At 39.6% G+C, this 12,808-nt stretch overlaps 1 protein-coding gene across 1 annotated transcript in view; it reads left to right on the forward strand.

Annotated features, from left to right (window-relative positions):
* Positions 1-12,808, forward strand: part of NELL1 (neural EGFL like 1) — an 884,414-nt gene that overhangs the window by 549,454 nt on the left and 322,152 nt on the right. Inside the window, exon 14 of the mRNA XM_077114226.1 lies at positions 4,984-5,106. Within this exon, the coding sequence (XP_076970341.1) occupies positions 4,984-5,106 (123 nt within the window). The remainder of the gene's footprint in view (positions 1-4,983; positions 5,107-12,808) is intronic.

The following is a 12,808-nucleotide window of genomic DNA, read 5'->3' on the forward strand; positions in this document are numbered from 1 at the left end:
AGTCACTCCCTGATGATAAGGTCACTATATAGCTACAGTAATCATGAAATCATAGTATTGACAGAGGAACAGACACATCAACAGAGTAGAACAGAACAGAGAACCCAGAAAGAGACAAACACCGATGTGCCCAAAGGTACAAAATGATTCAATGGAAGAAGAGTAACCTTTTCAACAAATAGAGCTGGAGAAATTGGACATAAACTGGCAAAAATATGAACCTCAACCTAAACCTCACCCTTTACACAAACATTAGCTCAAAATGAATCATGGATTTAAATGTAAAATATAAAAATGTTAGGGAAAAAAATTGAAGAAAACTTTGGTATATAGGACTAGATAAAGAGTCTGTAGATATGACAATAAAATTATGATCCCTAAGAGGACAGTTTGATAAATTGTACCTCATCAAAATTAAAAACTTTTTCATTGAGTAAGATTCTGAAAAGAAAAATAAAAGACCAGCTACAGACAGAGAAAATATTTGCAAGCCATATATATGACTGTTCTAGTTTGCTAGCTGCCAGAATGTGATATACCAGAAATGGAATGGCTCTTTAAAAGGGGAAATTATATATTAAGTTGTAAGTTTACAGTTCTAAGACTGTGAAAAATGTCCCAATTAAAACAAGGCTATAGAAATGTCCAATCTAAGGCATCCAGGGAAAAATACCTTGGTTCAAGAAGGCTGATGATGTTCAGGTTTTCTCTCTCAAGTGGAAAAGCACATGGAGAACATGGTGACATCTGCTAACTTTCTCTCCAGGCTTCTTGTTTCATGAAGCTCCCCCAGGGGCGTTTTCCTTCTTTATCTCCAAAGGTCTCTGACTGCTTGGGCTCTTATGGTTCTCAGGGCTCTCTCATGGCTCAGAAGCTTTCTCCAAAATGTTTCCTCTTTTAAAGGATTCCAGTAAACTAATCATGACTCATCTGGAATGGGTGGAGTCACATCTCCCTCTATCAAGGTTAAAACACACAATTGGGTGTGTCACATCTCTGTGGAGATACTCTAATCAAGTTTCCAACCTACAGTAATGAATAAGGATTAAAAGAAATGGACACCTCCACAAGATGGATCAGGATTAAAACATGGCTTTTCTAGGTACATAGTACTTTCAAACTGGCACCATGACAAAGACTTTCTATTGAGAATATATAAAGAATTCTTAAAACCTGATAAAACCGACAACAATCAATTCAATTATAAAATGGGCAAAAGGCATAAACATATTTTACCAAAGAGGAATACCTAACAGATAAGCACAACAAGAGATGTTCAATATCATTAACTGTCAAAGAAATAAACAATAAAAGCATGGTACGGTATCACTCAACACCCATCAGAATAACTAAAATAAAAAAATAGTGATAACACCAAATGCTGTTGAAGATGCAGTGAAACTGGATTACTTGTACATCACTGGTGGTAATGTAAAATAATAAAGTAATTCTAGAAAATAGTTTTGTAGTTTCTTACAAAAATAAGCATATACTTACCACAGGACTCTACAATCACACTGTTGGTTATTTGTCCCTTAGAAATGAAAGCATATGTTCACACAAAAACCTGTACTCAAATGTCCATAGCAACTTTATTCTTTTTTTTTTGACTGGGCAGACTCTGGGTCTCTAGCATGGCATGTGAGAATTCTGCCACTGAGCCACTCGCCCTGCAGCTTTATTCTTAACAGCAAAATACTAGAAACAATCCAGATGTCTTTCAGTGGGTGAATGATTGAACAAACTCTGGGACACCCATGCAGCAGAGTGTTCCTCACCAATAAAACAAGATTAACTATTGATATATGCAACATCCTGGATAGAACTCAAAGGCATGATGCTTAATGAAAAATGTCAATCTCAAAAAGGTTACATACTGTATGATTCCACTTATATAACACTTAAAAAATTATAATGCTATAGAGATGGAGATTAGTGGTTTTAGGGGACAGGCATGGGGCTGGGGGAGTGTAGCGGGGGAGTCCAGTGGATTCAGATGCAAAGAGATGGCTTGAGGGAGTGCCATTGTGGTGATGGAACAATTCCATATGTTCTTGGTTGTGGTGGTGGTTACACAAACCTATACATGTAATAGTATTGCTCAGAACTGCACACATATACGTAAATGAATCCAGATTTAAAAACAGTGAAAACTGACTAAGATCTGTAGACTAGCTCGCAGGAATATATCAATGTTGGTTTTCTGGTTTTGATATTGTACTGCACCTACATAAGATGTCACCATTTGGGGGAAGCTGTGAAAAGTACATGTGACTCTTTGTACTAGTTTTGACACTTTCTATGAGTCTATAATTGATTCAAAATAAAAAGTTAAAAAAATTGACTACACTGTTAATACGGTAAATTATTAGAAATTCCTTTTGAATCTAGAAGGAATGAAGAGTTAGAGTTTGAGTTCCAGGCATGTGGCTTATTATATCTGTATTTATTGGAAAAGCTCCTTATGTGCTCCAAACCCTTGTTTCTTCTCTGTAAAATGTGATTGTTAAGACCTAGTTGACATATCCTGGTGGGATCATTGTAACAACGTTTTAGGATGCATAAGAGGTTACTGTAAACAAAGTAAAGCCACAAGCCAGCTAGACCCCAGACATGTGTATTTGCAGCCACAGCTGAAGTGACAATTTTTATAGCTTGTTTGGGTCCTTATTAGTTCATTATGGAAAACAATTTATTAATTGCTGGTGAGTATTGATTCCTGCATCACTATTACAGAGACAAATTTGTTAGAGTCCTTCTGAGACGTTCCATGGAAGGAAAGGGAAAAGGAAGGAGAAAGAATTAAGTATTAATGACAATGCTTGATTAGTACTAAGTTATTAGCCAGCCTAACGATAGTTATTTTAATTATTTTTTCTCCTCATTTAGAAGAAAGTTCTTCCCCCCATTTCGTTTTTTTAACTTTTATGTAAAATGCCTACACATGTCCATTTGCCTAGGTCATTTTGAGTCATGCCTGTTATCCCAGCATAATTACTAGTGGGACCCCCTTTCACTCTAAAATATGTCCCGTTTTTATGACAAAATATAGGATTACCGTCTTAGAATTATTTCTCCCCTGTGTACAAGTTAGTGACATATTGCTCTCTGGTGGCCCCTAATGAAATGTTTATGCAAGAGAAGATTCTATCTATTTATCTATACATTCCCATTTCCAGCACAGGCCCTAATAATGGGTTATTAAATGAATTTAAATAAAGACATGGAACACACCCTGGAATCCAAGTCTATATTCTTAGACTTCTTTTGTTCCCAATGTCATCTCTCATTGGGCCTACACATACTATGGGCTTGATAGCTCTATGAGTTTGATTGACATCTGTGCGGTTATACTATGTCTAGGGTGTATTGGAGATGACTTAGCACAGGCTAGAAGTATGTCCTCATAAATCTTCCCCTCTCTTCTCACTGTGTGCTACCTTTTGCACATTTTTCGCTAACAGTTTGGATTAGATGGATGACCTAAAGAAAAACTTTCTTTGGAAAAATCCAAGCTGTTAAATTAAGAGTCAGATGTATGTATGTGCTTTACCTTTAGTGTAAGTACAGGCGGGATGACCAAAATAGCTCTATTTTTCAGGATTTAACCTTTCTCATTTTTGGGTCCCTGTTAGGAGGTTTCAAATAAACCTTAATGAAAGTGGGTGATATTTCAGTTGAGTTGGTACATTGATTTAACAGTTCAGTTAACAAATGATATTGAATCTTTAGTTTTTGTTGCAATTAGGATGATTTCTTGGGGTTTCTAGCTGGGATTTCAACTCTTGTTTGACATCTTTTTATGATTTAAAAAGATGTCAAACATCTTTTTCTTAAAATTTTATTCTTCTTAAAATTTCAAGTAACTATAATAGCAGAAGTTAAAAGGAATAAAAGGTATAAACTTTCCTGTTATCATTTATTTATGGTCATTTGGATGACTCTTTAGACTTTATGAGTATTGAGGAAAACCTAGTAAGCTGTGAACTATTGGTTTCTAATTTTGAACCATTTAGTACATTTTGCCATGTTAGATCCATTTCAGAACCACCACCAACACCCCCATCTTGTGGATTAAAGATGCCATGGCTATTTAATTGTGTATTTCCATAATACAACACATATGACATCAAGTGAGAGATTGAAGTCTAAACCCTACAATAACAAGCTTCATGGGAAATGAGAGTTAATCTGTTGAATGCCCTTAAACAGAGACCTGAGAGCAAACCCCTCTCCACTCACAGCGTGACCCTTTGTTTACAGCATTCCCCGTGGCCAGAGTTACTACTTTGGGAAATATGTTTGGTAAATGTTTCTTTGCCAAGGCAACAATAGCTGGGGCTTCCTCCTTAGTTTTGCCTTCTTTGGCCTAAAGATGCCATGGAATTACTTGTATAGATTTGTTTCTTTTCTTTTTTAAAAAATGTCTTATTTCGGGGTTACCCAACTTTGGCACTGTTGCCATTTTGGACTGGTTAATTCTTTGCTGTGTCCTGGTCTGTGCTTTGTAGATGTTTAGTAGCATCACTGCCCTCCATCCACTAGATGCCAATGGCATTTCCCCTCCTAATCATAACAATCTAGAATATCTTAAAACATCGTCAAAAGTCCCCTGGGAAGATGGGGAAGGTGTGCAAAATGGTCCTAGGTTGAGAGTTACTCCTCTGGAACCTCTGTGGAGACCCTTTGAGAAGGCTGAAGAAGCAATGACTTTAGGGCAACACTAAGCAGTTGTATGACTGAGGTAAATCTCCTGACTTCTCTGAGACTCAATTTCTGCAAAGTGGGGTATAGCATCTATCATTTAGAGTTGTTGAGATTTCAACCATATCATTTTACATAGAAAATATTAGGCACAGAGCAAATGCCCAAAGCATGGTAGTTGCTGTTACTCTTATTGGGTAAATCCCAACCAACTTTTCCAACACCAGTAATTCCAACTTAAGAAAAGATCTCTCTCTTTCTCTTTTGCCCTGCAAACAGAGCACGATGAATGTGGCAGTGGGCAGCACAACTGTGACAAGAATGCCATCTGCACCAACACTGTCCAGGGACACAGTTGCACCTGCAAACCAGGCTACGTGGGGAACGGGACCATCTGCAGAGGTAGGCTTGCTGCCCTGGGGGTGAGTTGTGAGCTGCAGCCCTGCCTCGGCTCTTTGTGCTAATGGAGTAGACCTTTGTCACTATTCAGTGACTGAGCTTGGCCAGGATTTCTGTTCCTGGTCTTGTGTAATAGAGAAGAAAAATGCTTTGAGTCTAGCTTTCGAGTTAAAAAAAGAGATGGTGATGGGTGGGGCATGAGGTAGGGACATGGTTCCACAATTTGATGGTTCTCTTCAGCTTTGCCTCTTGACCTGATTTGGTAAGGGAAGTTCTAATTGCTGATGTGCACTTTTATTTCATGTGAATTTTGCCCTGTGAGGAAGTGACACTGTTCATGGGCACATTAAGGTATCTGCTTAGGTAGGTATAAAGTTTCAATACCCCACTGTATCAGGGAGGATTTCAGCAATTCAAAAGCCAATGCTCTGACTTTCCTATGCATTTATAGTAAAATTCATATTCTTCCTTCTGGCTTAAGTGGACATTCAGAATCTGGTTCCTGACTCCTCTCAGCTGGCATCTTTCTCTGTTCCCCCTCATTCCCTCTGCTCTGTTGCACTGATTCTATGCTGTTCCTCAAACATTCCAACTCCATTCCTGTCTCAGAGCCCGGTGCTCACTGACCCCTCACCCATGATGCTCATTTCCTTCAGGTCTCTACTAAATGTCCCCTCATCGTGGAGACTTTCTTTGACCACCCTATCTAAATTAACACCCAACCATCCCTACTCAGGTTCACAAACACATCCTGACTAAACACTATACCTTTACATGTTTGTCTCTTTATTGTCTGCCTCCCCAGTAGAATGTAAGCTCCATGAGAATGACCGCCTAATCCTGTCCCCTCCTCTCTGTCCCTCTAGTCTTCAGAACATTGTAGGTGTTCATGAAATATTTGTTAGCTGACTGACTCAACCAAAAAAGAAAGGGGACACAATCACAATGAAAAAGAGGCAAAATGTACCAAAAATGCAGGAATTCTCAAAAGAAATGCTTAAGCTAACAACAACTACAGTAATATTTAGAATTGTATATAGTACATAATGTGCTGGGCAGCATTCTAGCTCTTTATATCTATCATTTTATTTCATCTCAATCATCAAGAGATAGGCATTAATATAATCCCCATTTTACAGTGACAAAACTGAGGCACAAGTAACTTGTCCAAGGATGCATAGCTAGCCCCGTTATTAGTACTCTTCTGCAGAGATGTTGTGGTATGATGGTGATAACAGGGAAATAATTTACAACAATAAAATTACCATTTTCATGGAGCATTTTTACATGTTGATTTTCTCCTATTTTGGTGAGGTTGATTAAACAGGTAGTCTCACACAAGATCAAGCAAATAAATTTGTTGAACTTTTTTGAATATCAGTGTGACAAAAATCTTTTAACATTTAAAGTAGGTATCTCTTTTGAATCCATCCATCTTACTTCTTGAAATGCATTCTACAAAGTGTATGCTCAGAAAAAAGAAAAAGTGCATATATAAGGATGTTTTTGCTGCATTGTTTGTATGAACCAAAAACCAGAAAAAAACAAAATATCCAGCAGTAATGCAATGCTAAATTTTGGCATATTCATTTAATGGAATAGAAGGCAGTGGCTTGAAACCCTATGTGTATATACGTACATGTGCACATGCGTGTGCTTGCTCACACACACACACACACACACCCAGCTACACCAGAAGATCTCCAACACATATTTTTGAGAAACAACAGACAGAAAGAATATACATACAGCCAGATAATACATATAGCATCATCACATATCTAACTTATTATTTACAGATGTCTGTATGTATATTTATATAAATGGAAACATGCAAACTGACTGTTCACATTATTACCTATGGTAGGTGGGTGTGAAAAAGAGCATTCACTTATTGCTCTGAATTCTGTTTTACACCTCTTGCGCTGGGAATTCATATGTATAATATTTGTGTGTTTTTAAGTCCCATGGGGCAAGTAAAGAAATGTGTGTTAAGCTTTTAAAAGAAGGCTGAGAATATTTCCAAAGCAAAACAAAAACCAAAAATATTAATGAATTTCCAAGGATTATCGACGCTAACGCTGGTACCTGTGTGCTAATGCTGGAAATCAGAGGAGGTATATAGAGGTTTGATTTTAATGCATTTTTTCAGAATTCTGTTACCTCATAAAATCATATTAATTACCTCTGTTCAGTGAGTTCGTGTTCACCAAGTCCTCTTATGCTGTCGTGATGAATGGTAGCTCCATCTTGGAAGAATTAGAAAGTCCAACTGTAAAAATATGAGTTCAAATTGTGTTCCTGGTGTCTGCAGCCTCTGAGGGGGAACAATTTTTTTCTTGAAAGTTATGAATTAGGGAAAATGATTTTTGTAAAGTTATTCTCATGGTCAACTGTATTGACTTTATTAAAATAGGGAGAATCCTGCGTTTAGTAAGTGTTGCATGGGAGGCAATGTGGTATAGTAGAAACATTGGATAGAAAGCTTGGAGAACTGGGAGGTTTAGGCCTTATTTCATTACTCATGAGTTGTAATTTTTATATTTTCACATACTGGAGTTGAGCTAGTACCCACCTTCCCTCTTTATCCAACAATGTTATTGCAGAGAATTACTAAGGAAATATGTATTATTCCAGGTTCTCCAGAAAAACAGAACTCACAGGATATATCTCTATCTCTCTACTTTTAACACGACCCCTCTACTCCTCTATCCCTCTACCTCCACCTCATCTGGGACAGGATATGTATTATGAGACTTACTATAGGACGTGGCTACATAACTGTGGGGACTGGCAATTCTGTAGGGCAGGGCTCAAGTTGGGCACCCCGAAGAAGGTTTTGATGAATTTCCCAGGAGAAGCTGGCTGGCTAAAGTAGAGCTAGACATTCTCCTTTCTGACTCCTGAAATCATCCGTTCTCCCTTGAAGACTTTCAGCAGATTGGATGATACTTCTTTCATTGCTGAAGGCAATTTCCTTTTGTTGATTGTAGATGTGATCGGCCATAGATGCCATCAATGGATTTAAACCTGTGAAATACCCTTACAGCACCATCAGGCCAGTGAGTCCTTGATCAAACAACTGGACCTCATAACCTACTGAAGTTGACACATGAAATTAACCATCACAGAAATATATATTGATATATTATAAACTATAAAATGCTATAAAAAGTGAAGACATTATTGTTAGTCTTACTATGATGATGATGATGATGTTGTTGGTGATGATGATGAAGAGGAAGAAAAGGAGGGGAAGGGGAGGAGGAAGGGAAGGGGGAGAAGAAGAAAAAATCAGTTCGTGGGTTTTCCTGAACCTCAGCCTTCTGCCTGAAGTACCCAAATTTGTGCCTCAGTTTTATGGCACATACTTCAAAGTAGATCTTATCCATCTGTAACTGAAACATTTGCAGACGGAGTTGAGCAAGGGTAACCAAACCAATCAAATAATTCTTTTTATTTTTATGAAGTTCTTTTAACTTTTTAAAAACTTTTCTAGACACAGAGTTCATGGAATTGATGACTTCTGGATAGAAATAAACCCTGTTGGTACTTCTATGAACAAGCATATCACAAGGCAGCAGTTTCTAAAACAATACTAATTGGTATGAATTCTTTCAGATGGCTTTCCCTGGTGGCTGATGCCCATTTAATTTAAGGAGTTTTAGCTTCACATGGATGGAAAATACCATTTCAGTTTCAACAGTCATCAAGTATGTGTGAGTCACCTTGCTGGGTGCATGCGTATATGTTATTTTGCTTAGTTCCCATCATAATCTTGGGATGTTGATAGTATTATTCATTTTCACAGATACATTTTGAGTAAGACATAGCTGGATTTGGTTTAACATCAGGCAGAACTCAGTTAGTGGGACTCCCTTCCCTTCCCCTCCCCTTTTTCCCCTCCCCGCTCCTCTCCTGCTTCCTTACCCACCTTCTCTCCCCTCCTCTTCCCTTCCCTTCCCCCTTCTTTCTCCTCCTTTGCCTTTCCCCTTCCTCCCTCTTCCTTGTCTTTTCATTTAACAATCTCTAAGTAGAGAATGCATTCTAATTAGAGAATGAAAAGAAAACAGAGAGTGGAATGACAATCTATGATTTTTTTTTTTTGCTCACATTTTTGATAAACGACCAAAGTCATTCAGAAACTATGTGACATCTGTTATTAAATAATTTGGCATTTGGGGTTAAAAAGAGAGAAAACACTCACAACCTGCTTCAAATTAGATTTGAATAACCTGGCGTGAAGTTGAGGTTATCTGCAGAGCACGGTTTATCTGCTTTCCCAGTCCTTTATCAATGCTGCAATCAAAGGTGGGTTTTAAGGAGGCAGCTGTCAATATGCAGCTGATAGAGTAAGCCTTCTCTCTTATCTGTCATTAGGGCTGGATAAGATGTAAGCCTTGAAAGCATTCTTATCTTAATGACTGACGATACTGACATTTATTTCATAAACACACAGTGAGTGCTAATTCTGTGCCAGAGGCTAGTTCTGGGCAGCAAAAGAGCAAAGGCAAATAAGACGAGGCCTCGAGGGGCTTTTCTCATCTCGTATAGAAGAAAGATTTGAACAAATACTTCCAACCCAGTAGAACAGTTTACAAAATGGCATTATCTTGTGCAAAAGAGGCTTACAAAGAATTACTCAAAATATACAGCCATGTGCAAGGCATGTGTATTAGACTCCTTTGATTGCAGCTAACAGAAATCTACTGGCAGGACTGGTTATGTAATTTGTAGGGCCTAGAGAATAATGAAAATGCAGGGCTCCTGTTCTAGTTTGCTAGCTGCCGGAATGCAACACACCAGAGATGGATTGTCTTTTAATAAAAAGGGGATTTATTTCACTAGTTCTTCAGAGGAAAGGCAGCTAACTTTCAACTGAGGTTCTTTCTTACGTGGGAAGGCACAGGATGATCTCTGCTGGCCTTCTCTCCAGGCCTCTGGGTTCCAACAGCTTTTCCCAGGGTAATTCCTTTCTGCATCTCCAAAGGCCTGGGCTGAGCTGAGCGAGATGAGGTATGCTGAGCTGCTTGGGTGGGCTGTGCTGCATTGTGCTCTCTCATTTGAGCATCAGCCAATTAAGTCAAACATCATTCATTGCAGCAGGCACGCCTCCTAGCTGACTGCAGATGTAATCAGCAATGGATGAGGTTCACGTACCATTGGCTCAAGTCCACAGCAACAGAACTAGGTGCCTTCACCTGGCCAAGTTGACAACTGAATCTAACTACCACAGCTCCCTGTTCAAAAAGCAGGGAAAAAGTGCTGTTAAAGGTACTAAAATATAAAGCCTCTCCTTTCTTTTGAGGACTTTCTACTAAACCTGTCATGGTGTTTTTCATTTGCAATTTAACGCCCCTCCCCTGGGTATGGGGATTCTCTTGAGGCTAGTGCAGCATCACCTAGGTGCTTTAAGGACTGCCACAGGACTCCACAAGTGAGTACAACCCATCACCTGCCAGGTTCTCCTTCTGCCACAGAGATGATCAGATTGGGAGAGGGGAAGTGGAACCTGGTATCTCTCCTTTCTCATTTCTCCACCACATAGCAGATGGGTGACCCCTGGCACTTGTGTGCCAGGACATGCTAGGTACCTGGATCTGGGGTGAGCAAGAGGCTCTCCCCGACCGAACTGCCTCAGTTGCACCACTGTGCCGCCAGCTCTGGGCTGGAATAACCCCCTAACAGCTATTCCCTAAAACACCCCCAAGTGTATGTTGCTGAACCCCTATCTTGTCAGTGACCATGTCCAGGTTCCTGCTGAGCACAGAACGTGGCAATGGTGAGTGGGTGGAGACAGGGAGGGGGAGGCTGATAGAGAACTGGGATGCCAGGGAACAGGGGAACAGGAAGCTGAAACCTGGTTCTGTAGAGATGGGGAGATAGTGAGAGGCCCCCACCGTGTGCTCCATCTTCCCATAGGACCACACTAACAAAACCAATTCAAAGAGAAGATTATTATTTCAAGAAGGTAACCACAGAGCATTAAACCCCGAGTACAGGGCCTTTATTATCATGGGGCCCCCTGCATCTGTACTGGTCACGCATTCATGAAGCTGACCTTGTCTACTAGAATTAAAGCTATAGAAGGAAGTTTTATGATCAGGCTTCCCAGGAGTGTTATAGAACTTAAGGGCAGAAAGGTGGCTGCTACTTACAAACAGGTTGTACCATGAGTTGGATTGTAGCTCCTTCTGTATCATTTCTTCTTTTCCTGTGGGTTGACTTTCTACTTCTCTGTTGTGGCATGCTGGCTTTTCATTTGTTTGTCTATGTGGTTAAAGGTCAGAGCCTTTGTTTAATATCAAATTTTAAGAAATTTGATATTATGGTAAGAAGAATAGTCTTTTGGGGACTAGGTCACAAACTCAAGAAACTCACAGATGACAAATGTATTATGGAAAATCTCAATCAAGAGATTTTCTGCTCTTGGCTTCGGAGACCAAGCATGTAAAGACCAAAATGTCAACAGGAATCATGGCAAAGGTTATACTGAAGAATATGGCTTACTTATGTGACAACAGTGATAGCCATAATACTAAACCCTGGAGTTAGATGAGCTTATGCTAGTGGACCAGGCACTCTGTGAGTCACCTCCGTGTAGGATGTCCAGTTCTTCTCCCTCACTCACCAATTGGGGAAAGAGGAGCAGGTGGCCCCAAAGGCCAAGAGGAAATCACTCCTTAGGGAAATGAGGGAAAGGGGAGAAGAAGTACCCCACCACCACCTCACGCACATATATTCCTGCTAACAATATCTGTTAAAAAGAGTTGAAATGTTTGTGTCTGTATTCACACCTTTCCTAAATGAAAGATATATGGGGAGCCATTTTTGCTTTTAATTCTGAAGAATTTAAGTGAGGCAAGGAGTTAGCTGAGCATTTATTGGCTTGTTGCCTCAGTATCTGTTTACCTGATGCAGCTGTCTCCACTGTGAGGGTACCCATTCTAGAAGCCATTCTAAAGCTAGTACAAGGCACTTGCTCAAAATGCTCCTGCATTCCTGGAGACAATATGTGGTGTCACACGCCTAGTGTCCCCGCAATGTCCTTCTCCTACCTAAAGAGTAGATAAATTAATTTTCCCTTGTGCAGCATTTATTTTCAGACCATGCAAGGGAGCTCTCGAATGACTTTTTTGAGTTTATGGCAATATAGACTACCTTCTCCTTGCCTTTAAAAACTGAGGAATCCCTCTCCAGTGTCTCAGGCTGGGTGAGGAATCCCTTTTCTTTGCGTTTCCAAGACAACTTCACTGTCTGCTGAAGTTGTTTGTTCACTTGTTTCCTGTAGGCCAAGGCCTGGACCTTAGGTATCTCAGTTTAACCAGCATTTAGCACAGAATTGTGCATATTTTAGTGCTCAAGGGTTTCATGATGAGCGAACATATGAAGATTCCTTCTCAATAGAACGTGCACTTGTGTATTTAAAAGATTTGACAAGGAAGTAAAAATCGGCCTGTGATACAGAGGTATATGTGCCATCAGAGCCTTACTTGCAGCCTGAGGAATCTGCTGCTCCCAAAGGCAGATATGTGAACCGACTTCAGTGTCGAGCCTGGGTTGCTAATGGATAACTGACTTTCAAAGAAAACCAACACAATAAGATTGAGCTCACTGTAGAAGTTCCTGGAACATAGGCAAATGATTTTTCTTAGTAGTACTCTAGAATCATTCATTATGTGCATGTTTGTAGTGAGTGCCTATG

Source organism: Tamandua tetradactyla, chromosome 8 (assembly GCF_023851605.1).
Source record: "Tamandua tetradactyla isolate mTamTet1 chromosome 8, mTamTet1.pri, whole genome shotgun sequence".
In the NCBI taxonomy this organism is placed as follows: domain Eukaryota; kingdom Metazoa; phylum Chordata; class Mammalia; order Pilosa; family Myrmecophagidae; genus Tamandua; species Tamandua tetradactyla.